General features: G+C 40.6%; 1 protein-coding gene across 1 annotated transcript; it reads left to right on the forward strand.

Annotated features, from left to right (window-relative positions):
- Positions 1–3,651, forward strand: LOC120274157 (40S ribosomal protein S4-like). Its single transcript, XM_039280918.1, has 5 exons — positions 1–124; positions 2,315–2,393; positions 2,484–2,664; positions 2,789–2,886; positions 3,175–3,651. The coding sequence occupies exons 2-5, from the start codon at positions 2,349–2,351 to the stop codon at positions 3,610–3,612; spliced, it is 762 nt and encodes a 253-aa protein (XP_039136852.1). The 5' UTR covers positions 1–124; positions 2,315–2,348; the 3' UTR covers positions 3,613–3,651.
- Positions 3,652–14,113: the final 10,462 nt, after the last annotated feature.

The raw sequence follows: 14,113 nt of genomic DNA on the forward strand, positions 1-14,113 counted from the left end.
GACATCATAAACCCTAGCCGCCAAAGAAACTCGGCTTTCCTTCAGTGCAGCCTTCGAGGGCGGGAGGTATAGGTTGAAGATCCTCGGAGAGAAGCTGAAGGAGTAGCCAGAGATCTAAGCAATGGTTTGTGCTTCTGATCCGTTTTTTCTTCTTATCTTTGATCTTTTCAATGTGTTTGTTGTCCAATCTTGTTGTTTGGATCTAGGGTTTTGCTTTTCATGAACCAGTTCGTGATTGTTTTTTTTAGGAAATGATTGATTGTTCTAAGGTTATAATTGGGGACTAGTGCGTTTTGTGGATGTGATTCTGTTCTAATTTGTTTGTATTTTGAATAATTTTAATTGGGTTTTTCTTTTCTTTTTTTTTCTTTGTTTTAATTTTGGGTTTTTGTTTTCTCTGTGATTCATGAATCAATGTTGTGCGATGTGGTTGTGATTGCTCAATCGATCTGGTATCTTTCTTTGCGTTTTGAGTTCATTCTTCTGATTTTTTAGGGTTTTATTTCCTTTCTTTTTAAAAATGTTGATCGACGTCGGCGTTAGTGCTCCATATGTTTGTGTTGCTATATTTATGGCGCTCTTTGGAGAGTAGAAGATTGATATATTAATCATCAATTAAGTCTTGAGATAGAATACATTGTGTGATTAGCTTTCGGTATCAGATTAGCTAAAAAGGTGCACAAAGTTACATCTTTTGATCTTGTCTTTCTAGCCTCATGAGTAGGGACTCCTGTTTATTGTTTACATTGTTGCATCCATGATTTTTAGAATTACTGTTGTCTTCTCTGCCTGTATTACTAAGGACTTTTTATCAGGTTAATTAGTTTTGAATCATATTGTATGGGCTCAAATTAGCATGCTGCAATGTATATGCTACAAAGGCAATTTATGTGATGCACATGATATTTTTAAGGCCAACTTGGTGATTGTTTGATTTTTTTTTTCTTCTTTTTCAAGTAAATCACTGGGCTTGCAATGTATGAAAATTGATTGATGAATGCTACTCACCAAATTTTGTTCTTTGTTGACTATCTCTTGTATTACTAGTTAGCACATGTAATCTTGCTTGGGTGCCATTTTTATTGTTAGTTTGATATGAGACGTTGCATATTTTGACTTTGTATCATTTTGTCTCATTATTTGTAAGGACATCACAATTGTAAGGTGTTGCACTTATTCCTTTTGTGCATCTGCTTTCTTTGTTTATTCATCTGAGGGATTTTAAGGAGTATGTTTCATTTTTCCACTCTTCCTTTTTTTAATCCATGTCAACATTTCTTATAGAAGTTATTATATTGGCAATAGTATTCCTACCCACGACAAATTAGAATTATTGGTGTTGCACCCCAACCGTTTTATTTAAGACATGGAGGTTAAATCCTTTTCTTTCATTTCTTCAATCAGATTTTGCGAGCATCTGAAATAATTAGTGAATTACAACTCTGTTGTATTGCAATTGTTGGATTGGTCTTTGCACTGTTAATTCTTTTGGGTGTCAAAAATAGAAAAAATAGTTATTAGTGGATTAGGTCTCATGTATATACTTTAAAAAAAAAAGAATCGATTAGGTGTATTGTGTTGACTCTTTTGAGTAATGTATTTAGAAATACCCTGCAAGACATTTCTTCAAAAATTTCTGACCTCTAGTGGACCTCTCCCAAAAAGATTCTTCCAATGTCTCATTTCTGGGTCCAATGGAATTCATAGGTATAGGAAGAGGCCCCATACAATAGAGAAGAAAATGCCACTCACTCATTTACTATCTATGAGCTTCAGCAAGATGCTATCCTTTTCTACTTTAAATTGGGGATGTTTTCTGAATGTTATGTTTGGAGGAAGGATGCTTTGATGCTGTAAGTCACAGATTAAAGTGCGTAATCTTCTTGAAGGTCCTTAAAGGTTTTAATGATTCACTTGTGAATTAACTTGGTGAACTTTGCATCTCAGGTTCTAATCTATGACTATCAGCTGATTGAATTTTGATTAATAAGTGTTTTGAATTGATGCAGCTAGCTATCTTTATTTTCTTTTTGTGATTGGTTCTACATGGTGTTTTTTATAATTTGGTCTTTGGCCTGTTAAATGTACTATTACTCTATTTCTGTTAGGATTCAATACACGTCATTAGGTCCAGCCAAAAAAATTAAGGAAGTATCTGCAGAAGTTTTTGGCTTTTAGCATCTAGATGATAAAGCAGATGCCTGGACATACTCTATTTTATTAAATGAGTAGTTAGAGTAGTTTTTCTTTGTCTTTTACTGTTTCATCATACACTGATAGGCGGTGCATTATCTGTTATCTTTGTTCCATTCAGGCCAGGGGGCTGAAGAAACATCTGAAGAGGCTCAATGCCCCAAAAACACTGGATGTTGGACAAGCTTGGGGGTGCATTTGTAAGTTCAGAAGAAATGCACAATTCACTGCAATTATATAATAGACTGACCAGTTCCTCTCAGGTTCTAATACATATCCCTATCTTTCAGGCTCCCAAGCCATCATCTGGTCCTCACAAAGGCAGGGAATGCTTGCCGCTTATCCTTATCATGAGAAATAGGCTGAAATATGCTCTTACTTACCGTGAAGTTATTGCAATTTTGATGCAACGGCATGTTCTGGTCGATGGAAAGGTCCGTACTGACAAGACTTATCCAGCTGGGTTCATGGGTATGTACTTAATACTTTGTTGGTTTCTCTGCAGAAACCATTTACATTTGCATAATCAATAGTAACTTTCTTCCTTTAATGTGAAATAGCTATGTGATATCAACTTTATATTTGTATCTTGCAGATGTCGTGTCAATTCCAAAGACTAATGAGAATTTCCGACTCCTGTATGATACCAAGGGTCGGTTCCGCCTCCACTCAATTAAGGATGAAGAGGCAAAGGTCTGGATCTATTTATTCTTTAATTTGCTTTATGATTCTTGTGTTCATCTTTAATCATATTATTGCTATAATATAATTGTATGTGATATTAGTACCAGAGCCCTTCACATATCTTGAAAGCCTTTATAATGTTTCAAATTTTGTCTAATTAGATGCATCCTACTTATATTTCTACCCATAATTTATTTATTCATCTATGTTATAGTTGTAAATTTTTAGTTTATAATTATTGAACTCTTTTTAACAAATATCATCGGTACATAAATCTATTGTTCTCCGGATCTGCAGTTCAAGCTCTGCAAAGTTAGGTCGGTGCAATTCGGACACAAGGGCATTCCCTATCTGAATACCTATGATGGCAGAACAATTCGCTACCCTGATCCTCTTATCAAGGCTAATGACACTATTAAGCTGGACCTAGAGACAAACAAAATCGTCGATTTCATCAAGTTTGACGTTGGAAACGTTGTCATGGTGACCGGTGGGAGGAACACTGGCCGTGTTGGTGTGATCAAGAATAGGGAAAAGCATAAGGGCAGCTTCGAGACAATCCATGTCCAAGATGCAACTGGTCATGAGTTTGCTACTCGTCTCGGCAATGTCTTCACCATTGGGAAGGGCACCAAGCCATGGGTGTCCCTTCCCAAAGGTAAGGGTATCAAACTTAGCATCATTGAAGAAGCCAGGAAGCGTGCTGCTGCTGCTGCAGCTACTACTGCTGCTTGATTTTGTATTTAGTTGGAATTCTTATGAGTGTCTCTTGATTGAAAAATTCGGTAAAATTTTTAATTTCAGTTTTTTTAAGTGTTTGTTTGCTACTGAGATATGGACCTTACATGTTATCATTGAATTTATTAGAGGAGACATTTCATATCCACCATGATAACTGCAGGGTAATGATATTTTTTTTACGGCGGAATATTGATTTTCCATTTTTTTTTTCTTTTTTGAGTCTGGAGGTACAAGTAATTTAGTTATTTCGTACAAAAGTATTAATGATATTGTTTTTCCCTATAGTCTTGATCCACGTCCAAATCTATCTGAATTCATCACCCTTTAATCTTCTACTAATATTTTTTTATATCCCCCTCTATGTACCTCTTTCAATATATATATCCGCAATAAGACTGTCTAAATCAATCTCAAAATATCAACCCATAGTACATATATATATATATATACAAAGAACTTTCACCTCTGTCTACAACAACTCTCTGCATGGAAACCTTACCACCTAAAATTTCCCAGTACTTCAATCACACCAAGATCTCAACCAGACAAGTACACAGGTCATTGACTTCCATGTCATCATCTCCCCCTCTCGGCTCTCGTACTCCTACTCCTGTTTGACTTATGATCTTCAAACTCTTTGTGCACTCTCACTTTATAAATAATCTATCCATCTCCATTTCTCTCTCACTTCATCCATTTGTCTTCTTTATCTATCTATCCATCTTTATATTTCTCAATCTCTTGATGGCAAGCCTACCAGATTATGCACCACCTTTCTCCAAATGCTTTCGTTCACCAAGGAACCAACAAGACATTGAGAGATGAACAAATCTACAACTCCTATCAAAACCCCACCTCCCAGCTCACTGTCCACCATGAATGGCCTGGCCTCTCTCACCACCATTCCTTCTGGATCATTGACCCCTTCATCCTCTCCAGCATGGCCATCCAATCCCACTTCCATCCTCGTCCTTCAGACATCCTTCTTGTCACCAATCCTAAATTTGGCACCACATGGTTAAAAGCTCTCTCCTACGCCACCCTCCACCGCCACTCCTTCTTTGACCACCCTCTTTTCACCAACACTCCCCATCAATGTGTCCCTTTGCTTGAACGTCTCTTCTCTCACCGCGCCATCCCTAATCTTAGCGTTTTACTGTTAGGTAAAGTAACTGTGTATACAGCTGTCTATCCATCTTTATATATCTGTCATATTTGTATACTTGTGTTAGGCAATACAACTGTCTATCCATCTTTGCATATCTGCCATACTTATATACCTGTGTATATATATATATTCATGTGACCTTGTTTTGATTGATAATGAGATCATCTAATTCTAACATGGTATCAAGAGCCAAACCCTAATTTTTTTTCGATGCCGTCGGCCGTGTCCCCCTTGCCGCATTCCTCCGCACGCTTGCTCTTCACCGCGCGCCCAAGTCTTCCCAGCGCACCTCGTCTCTTCTGTGTCTTCTCTCCACCGCGCGCCTGTGCCGGTCCGCGATCATCTCTCCTCTGCCAGGTGACCCTCATCGGTGCTTCCCCGGCGCCCGATCTCCTCTTCACTGCGCTGGTGATTCCCTTTTTCCTTGATGTTGGCTTTCATGGCCTCTTCCCAGGTCTCCTACCTTCAGAAGTCCGATGTGATGCATAATGACAAGAATTATAAGGCGTGGTCCTCCACCCTTCGTGTGCTCCTCCTAGGCCTTCATCTTTGGGGGTCATGTTGACGGTACCCAACCGGCTCTGGTTTCTTTTATTGCAGTCTCCAAAGGCTTCTCTCAGTCTATTGTTACCAGTGTGTCTTCCTCCCCATCCCAGGACTTGGTCAAGTGGACTGAGGATGATTCTTGCACAATTGCTATCATTTGTTAGTCATGCGAACTTCCTATTCGTTTGGCAGTCTGTGATTTTACTACGGCCAAGGAGATCTGGGATCACTTGCATACACTTTATCTTCCCTCCAGTCAGGCGTTGCGCTACTCCTTGCTATAGACTCTTACCGCCACTTACCAGAGTGAGAGCTCTGTCCAGGACTTTTTCGCTACACTTAGTGATTTATGGTGTCAATATGATGAGATAACCCCATCTCCTTCTCCGACATGTGCCCAGTGTCTTGCCATTGCTCAAGACCGTGACCATCTCCACATCTATGAGTTTCTCATGCGTCTTTGGCCTGAGTTCGAGGCAGTTCGTGCTCAGCTTCTCCACCGGGTTACTCTTCCATTTGCTAGTGATACTTTGGCTTATGTGCTTGCTGAGGAGACTCGTCTTCAGTCCTTAGATATAGGTCTACCACCTGCTGCTCCACACTCTGTTCTTGCTGCTCCTCAGCAGATTCCATTGCCGACCACTGCTCCATTATTGTCTCTGGTACCTCTGTTACTGTCGTCACCAGGTCTTGGTGATCCCGTCCATCCTATTTCACAGCTTTCGGAATCGGGATGTAGTACACCACAGCGACAGTCTATTCGGTGTCACTACTGTCATGCTCCGGGTCACGTTCGTGCTGAGTGTCGCAAGCTCCAACTGGCTTAGCAGACAGCATAACAACGCGTTATCCCAGCCTCGTATTCGGCTTCTCCGATTGGCCCTCTGTCTACTGAGCAACTTCAGCAACTTGTCTAGCAGCTTTCCAGAGTCAAGTTTCTCCATCCTCGGCCCCTGTCCTCCCTTAGGATAGCTCAGACACCTCCTCTCATCCATTGATCACCTCCGTCCTTACAGGTATCTCTCCATCCTCTTGGTTGCTTGACTTTGGAGCTTCTTTTCATATGACCTATGATGCTACTCACATTCACTCTTCTCAGCCTATTTCCTCCGACCTTTGTGTCATAGTTGCTAATGGCACCACCCTTCCCGTCACCAGTCGTGGACTTTTACATACCACTCACTTCCACCTTCCCGATGTTGCTTATGTACCCAAACTATCTATGAATCTTATCTCTGCCAGCCAGCTCGCCTCCCTTGGTTACCTTGTTATTTTTGATGAGTTTGGGTGTCGTGTGCAGGATTATCTTACAGGGAACCTCATTAGAGCTGGCCATCGCCATAATGGGGTGTATGTGCTCAATCACCTTTGTCTTCCATCATCCTTTTCGTTCCCGGCTGCCTCTATCTATAGTTTTCCCTTGGTTAGCTTCCACCAGTGGCATCATCGCCTTGGACATCCTAGTGGCTCTCGTCTGTCTTCTCTTATCCACCAGGGTGTATTAGGTCGTGTTTCAGTTGATCATTCTCATTCTTGTTCGGGTTGAAAGCTTGGCAAACAGCTACAACTCCCGTATTGTTCGAATGTGTCTCTGTCTATCTCTTCTTTTGAGTTAGTTCATTCTGATGTTTGGGGTCCCGTACCTTTTTTCTCCAAAGGCGGGCATCGTTATTATGTTATCTTTATTAATGATTTCTCTAGTTATACTTGGATCTATTTTATGCGTTCTCGTTCCGAGTTCTTTAAGATTTATACTGCTTTCTCTACTATGGTATGCACCCAATTCTTTGCTTCCATTCGTACTTTCCATTCTAATTCAAAAGGAGAGTATCTTTCTCACAAACTTCATGATCTTCTTGCCTCCCATGGCACTCTTCCTTAGCTTTCCTGTCATGGTGCTCATGCTTAAAATGGCACTGCGGAAAGGAAACAACGTCATGTCATTGAGACTGCTCATACCCTTCTTATTGCCTCCCATGTTCCATCCCACTTCTGGGCTGAGGCTATCTCTACTGCTATTTATCTTATCAACCTTCAACCCTCCTATTTTCTTAAGGGTCCCAGCCCCGGGGAGTGTCTTTTCTTTAACCCTCCACGATATGCTCACCTATGTGTGTTTGGTTGCCTATGTTATGTCATTCTTTTGCCTCTTGAGCGGACTAAACTCTCTGCTCAGTTTGTTCCTTATGTCTTCCTTGGTTATTGTCCTGACCACAAGGGCTATTAGTGTTACGATCCTGCCGTGGGTCGCATTCGTATCTCGCGTGATGTTACATTTGTCGAGGATCGTCCTTTTTTGTTCCTTCTACTTCTTCATCTACTCACTCCTCCACTACATTGGTTGATGTCTAGTTTTTTACCGTGTCACTACCACTTGCTTTACCACCTCCTGTGCTACCCACACCATCTCTCCCTTCCCCAACTCTTCCTGTGTCTCGCCCATCCTCTCCTCCACCTTCATCTCCATTGTCTGTTGATCTTCCTGTCCAGGTTCCTATCCAAGCTCTTCCATATCACTATGTTCATCCCTCTCGCCCTCCTCCTGGTCATTCACCCCCGGTGTCTTAGGCTTCCTCTAGCGAGTGTCTAGTGGATGATCCTCCTACATGTCGCTATCCCCTTCGAGATCGCCATCCCCCGACCGCCTCAACCTTGCTTCTCAGCTACTTGATCTACCACTCCCTCCTTCCAGTGGCCCACCAAAGCCGCTTCTTACCGTGAGGCTGTTCAGACACCTGAGTGGTAGGCTGCTATGAACGCTGAGTTGGAGGCTCTTGAGCGCACTTCTATATGGGATTTGGTTTCCTTTTCTCCTAATGCGGTTCCTATTACTTGCAAGTGGGTCTATAAGGTCAAGACTCACTTTAATGGTTCTGTGGAATGGTACAAGGCTTGTCTTGTGGTTTGTGGTTTTCAACAGGAACAGGGCCGTGATTATGATGAGACTTTTGCTCCAGTGGCTCATATGATTGCCATTCGAGCTCTTATTGCTGTTGCTGCTATTCGCCGATGGTCTCTCTTTTAGCTTGACGTGAAGAATGCTTTTCTTCACGGGGACCTTCAGTAGGAGGTGTACATGCTTCCTCCCACTGGCCTCTCCTCTCCTTCTAGCCTTATCTACCACCTATGACGCGCCTTCTGTGGTCTCAAACAGGCTCCTCGGGCCTGGTTTGTGCGTTTCAGTTCCACTATGACAGATGCTGGTTTTCAGCCTAGTTTGCATGATCCAGCTTTGTTTGTGTACTTCTCCTCTCGTGGCCGAACTCTTTTGTTACTCTATATGGACGATATGATTATCATCGGTGATGACCCTGCTCATGTAGAGTTTGTCAAGCATCACCTTCAGCAGTACTTTCAAATGACTGATCTTGGTCGTTTGAGTTATTTTTTGGGTATTGAGGCCACCTCTACTTCTGATGGTTTTCAGTTGTCCTAGTAGCATTACACTTGTGATATTTTAGCTCGGTCCGCTCTCTCTGACTCTCGCATAGCAACCACTCCTATGGAGATTCATCTTCAGTTGCGTCCTGATTAGGAAACTCTCTTGTCCGATCCGATACGCTACCGTCACTTAGTTGGGAGTCTGGTCTATCTTACCATCACCCCGACTAGACATTGCTTATGCTGTGCATGTTTTGAGTCAGTTTGTCAGTGCACCTACTTCTGTTCACTATGCTCATTTGTTGCGGCTTTTGCGCTATCTCCAGGAGACTCCGTGTCGGGGTCTCCTTTTCTCCCATAACAGTTCTCTACAGCTTCGTGCATACTCTGATGCTACTTGGGCTAGTGATTCATTTAATTGTTATTCTGTTACTGGGTTTTGTTTGTTCTTGGGTTCTTCTCTTATTGTCAGGAAGTCCAAGAAGCAAACATGTGTTTCTCGGTCCAGCACCGAGGATGAGCTCTGCGCCATGGCCACTACTACTGAGGAAATTGTTTTGTTGCGTTTGCTCTTGCAAGATCTTGGTTTTGCCTTTCATGCTCCAATTCCCCTTTATTGTGACAACATCAGTGCTATTCAGATCACTTTGAATCCTGTAAAGCATTCACTCTCCAAGCATATTGGTGTTGATGTTGTCTTTTTGCGTAACCAGTATAGCAAAGACATCATGATTCCCTAATTTGTTCCTTTCGAGGGCCAGCTTACTAATTTGTTCACCAAGTCTCAAACACGAGCGTAACATGATTTTCTATTGTCCAAACTCTCGGTGTCTGATCTCCTTTGAGTTTGAGGGGGAAGGGGTGTTAGGTAATGCAATTGTATATACAGCTATATATCTGCCATACTTGTATACCCGTGTATATACATATTCATGTAACCTTGCTCTGATTGATAACGAGATCATCTAATTCTAACACTTACCATCTCCCACCATCTTTTCTACTCATTTACCTTTTCCTTTACCTAAGACTGCTCTCAGATGCCGCATTGTCTATCTCTTCCTTAATCCCAAGGACATATTTGTATCACTGTGGAAATTTAGTGAGAAGCTGAGGATTATCTTCAATGGTGGTGATAATAGTAAAGGCTTGGAGTTCAACAAGGCATTCCATTTGTTCTCCAAAGGGAGGGCTCCTTATGGCCCTTTCTGGGACCATATTCTAGGATATTAGAATGAGAGCTTGACTAGGCCTGAGATGGTGTTGTTTTTGAAGTATCAAGACATGATGGCTGATCAAGTGAATCATGTGAGAAAACTAGGTGAGTTTATGGGGTGCCCTTTCTTTGAGAATGAAGAGAGAGATGAAGTAGTGGAAGGCAGCATTGTCAAGCTTTGCAATTTTGACAATTTAAGCAACCTTGAAGTGAACAAGAATAATGATTTGAGCTCTGAGGAGATGAAGATATTTATGGTGCCATCATCTGTTTATTTCTGGAAAAGGAAAGGTAGGGGATTGGGTGAATCATATGACCATGGAGATAGCGGAGGAGTTGGATTCCATTACTAGGGAGAAGCTGCATGGATCTGGGCTTAGTTTTGAGACTACTAGTATTAAAGCTTCCATGCATTCTTCGTCTTCTCATGTTTAGGGTTTCATACTCATATGTCACGTCTTCTCATGTGATAAAAGAAAAAGGGATCAATGTATCTCATAAGGCTTGGCCGAGGTTCAATACTTGTCATAAATTTAAGGTATAATACCCGAATTAGTCCCTTTACTTTTCTCTCTCTTCTCTTTTGGTCTCTCTACTCAGAAATGCACCCCACTAATCTCTCTACTCTTAAAAATGACCCAATTTAGTCCTTCTACCCTTAACCTCTTCTCATTTAGTCCCTCTACTCTTGAAAAATACAACCAATAATTAGCCTATTTTAGAGTGGAAGGGACTAAGTAGAACCATTTCCAAAAGTTGAGGGACTACTTGGGAGCATTTCTGAGTAAAGGGACCAAAAAAGAAGAGAGAGGAAATTAAAGGGACAAATTCGGGTATTATACCTGAATTTAAATCCCCACTCATAAATAATTAAATGCCTATTGTTATGTTTTATTTAACTACTCATGTATTAATTGCCGTAACTTTGTTTTGTGGTTGGTTGTGTTTGTAGTTTAATTAGCTGACTAGAGAATGAGATCAAAGAAAGTATAGAAGAGAAAATAAACACTTAGTGGAGAAGCCAAAGGAATGGAGAAAGTAAACTACCATTTTTCTCCTTAATATCAAAGCAATATGTACTTATACTACTAGTCTACTAGAGCCCATGTGTTAAAGCAACAAAAGAATACATGCTAGAAAAGTAAACACAATATAAATTACTAACTAGACTGCATGGATTTCACTAGATAAGTCACTACATTGTTGATGTGCATTTACTGCAAGAAACATTGGTTGTAGCGACTCAAGTTGATAGCGAAATTCTGAGATCCGCCACTATTTTGGCGTTAATCCAGAAAGTGCTATGAAAGTAAAATTATTGTCATTTTTTTAACAATATAAAACATGATATAAAAGAGAACTATGAATGCAACCACAGGGGGGCAGAGGCTCGGAGATTCACGACGACGAAGAAGAAGGCATCAATCTCCATGCGATGCAATCTCTGGTTCATCGTCTTTTTTTAGCCCTCGCTCTCCTCCACATCAACTCTCATGGCTCTTTTTCCAAGATTCTTCTCAGTAACTCTGAACCCCTTTTGTTGGAATCCCTAAGATCATTTTTCTCTTTCTTACCAGTGCTCATCTGCCTTTTGATTTCCTCTAGCCCTACTTTTTTAGGTAGTCTACTGATTTCTATTTTTTGGGGGTTTTTTGAGGTTTTTGCTGGGAATTTTTTTGGTGTTTGGTAGAATGGTGAAATGGGGTAGTTCGCAATTTATGTTGATTTTTTCTATGTCTCTCTCACGTTTCTTTCTTCTCAAGCTCCAGATCTCTTTCTCTGTCTCTCTCGCATTGGAGCTATTCGATCATGTGATTCTAAGGTCTAGGGTTGATGCCATGGTTGTCTACAAATGCCACAATGTATTCTCAGTCGATTCTAGTTTGAAAATGCGATGTTCAATTGGTTATCATTTGTTTCTTTCTTTGATTTCAGTCTTTGATTTGTAACAACAGCCTATACCCAGTCTTCAATTGGTAACAACAGCAAATAAAAAAAGTGGACCAAAATAAAGAATAAAGCCGGAAGATTGGGTATAGTGCGACCCTAACTGCCATGCTATTGCTGTTGCTCCACCTTCATCGCTTGATGTATGAGTTCCTATAGAGTGTTGTAGGGGAACATCTCCACTTGATTAGCATTTCACGGTTGAGACTGCTCAAGAATCTCGACATGTTTGCCTCAGCACTTTCTCGCATGTTGGTATGGATCATCAGCACCTCCACCTCCTTATAATATTCATCAACGGTTTTTATACCTTGAACAAGCCATTGTAGCATGTTATATATATCTCTTTGGAAGTGTGGTGGAATAAAGCGGTATCGCATAGCCTTCTTTATAGCATCCCATGTGTGAATATAGCCATTACCCGCAAATATCCTGTCTTCCTATAATTGGTTCCACCATGTTAGTAGATAATCGGTAAATTCAAGAGATGTTAGGTTTATCCTTTTTTCATCGGAAAAATCATGGATCCTGAAAATTTGATCACACCTCGCCTCCCACTCCAAGTAAACTTTGGGATCCGCTTTGTCACTGAATGGTGGGGAAGGCCTTCATCATTGTCATGGCGTGGAAATTGCCGATGTCCATAACCAACATAACCGGGGTCATGATGGTCATGACAGTCGTCAAACCCACCTCAGGTTGGAACACGCTCGGCGAGGGCCCGGTCAGTAATCTCACGTAGGGTATCTTGCATGACCTTCTCAGATCTCCTCCCGTATTGACATAATTGATTCTCACGACTCACGCTGAAAGTGACTAACAAATGCATCATACTCGCTCAGATAACCGGTGCATTTGTCTTGTGGTATGAACCAACAGGGTCATCATCATGACAATTAGTTTCTGAACCTACCATGTTAGTGGATTTGAAGAAAAAAAAAGTATATATGTGAATTCACACTAATCTCACTCACCTCTTACTTACCAAAGCTCTTATGCCTTCTCGTCGGATCACAGTTATGCCAAGTGGTAGTTTTCCGTATGTGATTAAGTGATTGAACCGAAGGTTTCAAAAGAACTAGCTTGGGGTTTTTAGTGGAGTTTGATTGGCTAAACAAGAAGGGAATAGTACTGAAATCTAGTAAGTGCAAAACAAATAATAATTTGATGAGATATAATATCTAGATTGCTAGAAACTCTAATCCAAAATTTTTTTTGTAATGGCCTTTCTTGAACTTTCTTCCTTTCCTTTTGTTTTGTTGTGCTCTTTTTTTGTGACCAACAACTAGGGGAATATGAACAGATTATAAATCTAAAATACAATACTCAAATAACGGTACTAATGCAAAGGTTAGGTAATTTTTGGTTATTTTTAGGTTTGTGGACTATGGGACTGAAAAAATTATGAAACAATTGAGATTGAATCAAAAGGTTAATATTGGAATAACGTATCCTACCATGTCAACGAAAGCTTTGATATTAAATGATAGGCTCTAACTTGGTGAAGAAGAAGGAGATCTAAATGATGGCGCGATCTTTACAACATAGGATCTAGGTTGAGGGATATCTAGCTGCAAATAGCCAGGGATGGATGCGATCCGTACGTTAGGGACCCGACGATCCAAAAACTTCAAGAACTCCAATCCCCTCGTCCCGAGCGTAGAGCACGTAATTAGGAAAAAGCGAAACTTTCCTCTCACTTATCCGGGAGAACTCACAAGAACAATAATAGTAAGATAACTCTTATTTCGTGAATAATAATCAATGTTCTGCCTTTCAAAAAAGAAGGTACAAGGCTATTTATAGCTGACTTAAACTTGGGATAGAAGAAAACTATCTTATTAAAATTGGCAAGGGAATCAATCTAAAAATAAAAAATAAAAATTTGCTAGGAAAACAATCTAAATTAGAAAAATAAAATTGGTTAGAAAATCAATCTAAATATGGGAATAGTATTCCGTGGGTACTGTAGCATGTGAAGATGGCAGACAAATCTCTCCACTCTTAATCTTGGAATATTTGATTTCCTGGTTGATTGGGATTTGATTTTGTTTCCTTTCAGAAATTGGGTTGATTTAGGAAAGAAATATTTTGGGCTAATTTGTCATAAAAGGAAACCACATCTCCCTTTGTTTGCGTGGGGCCAGCAATGATAGGCACATTTTTCTTCTTGGACGTGCATGTGAGTGTAAGGCCCACATATGGCGTAGCTCCAAATTTTTCTCTTTTGCTATCCT

Source organism: Dioscorea cayenensis, chromosome 12 (assembly GCF_009730915.1).
Source record: "Dioscorea cayenensis subsp. rotundata cultivar TDr96_F1 chromosome 12, TDr96_F1_v2_PseudoChromosome.rev07_lg8_w22 25.fasta, whole genome shotgun sequence".
In the NCBI taxonomy this organism is placed as follows: domain Eukaryota; kingdom Viridiplantae; phylum Streptophyta; class Magnoliopsida; order Dioscoreales; family Dioscoreaceae; genus Dioscorea; species Dioscorea cayenensis.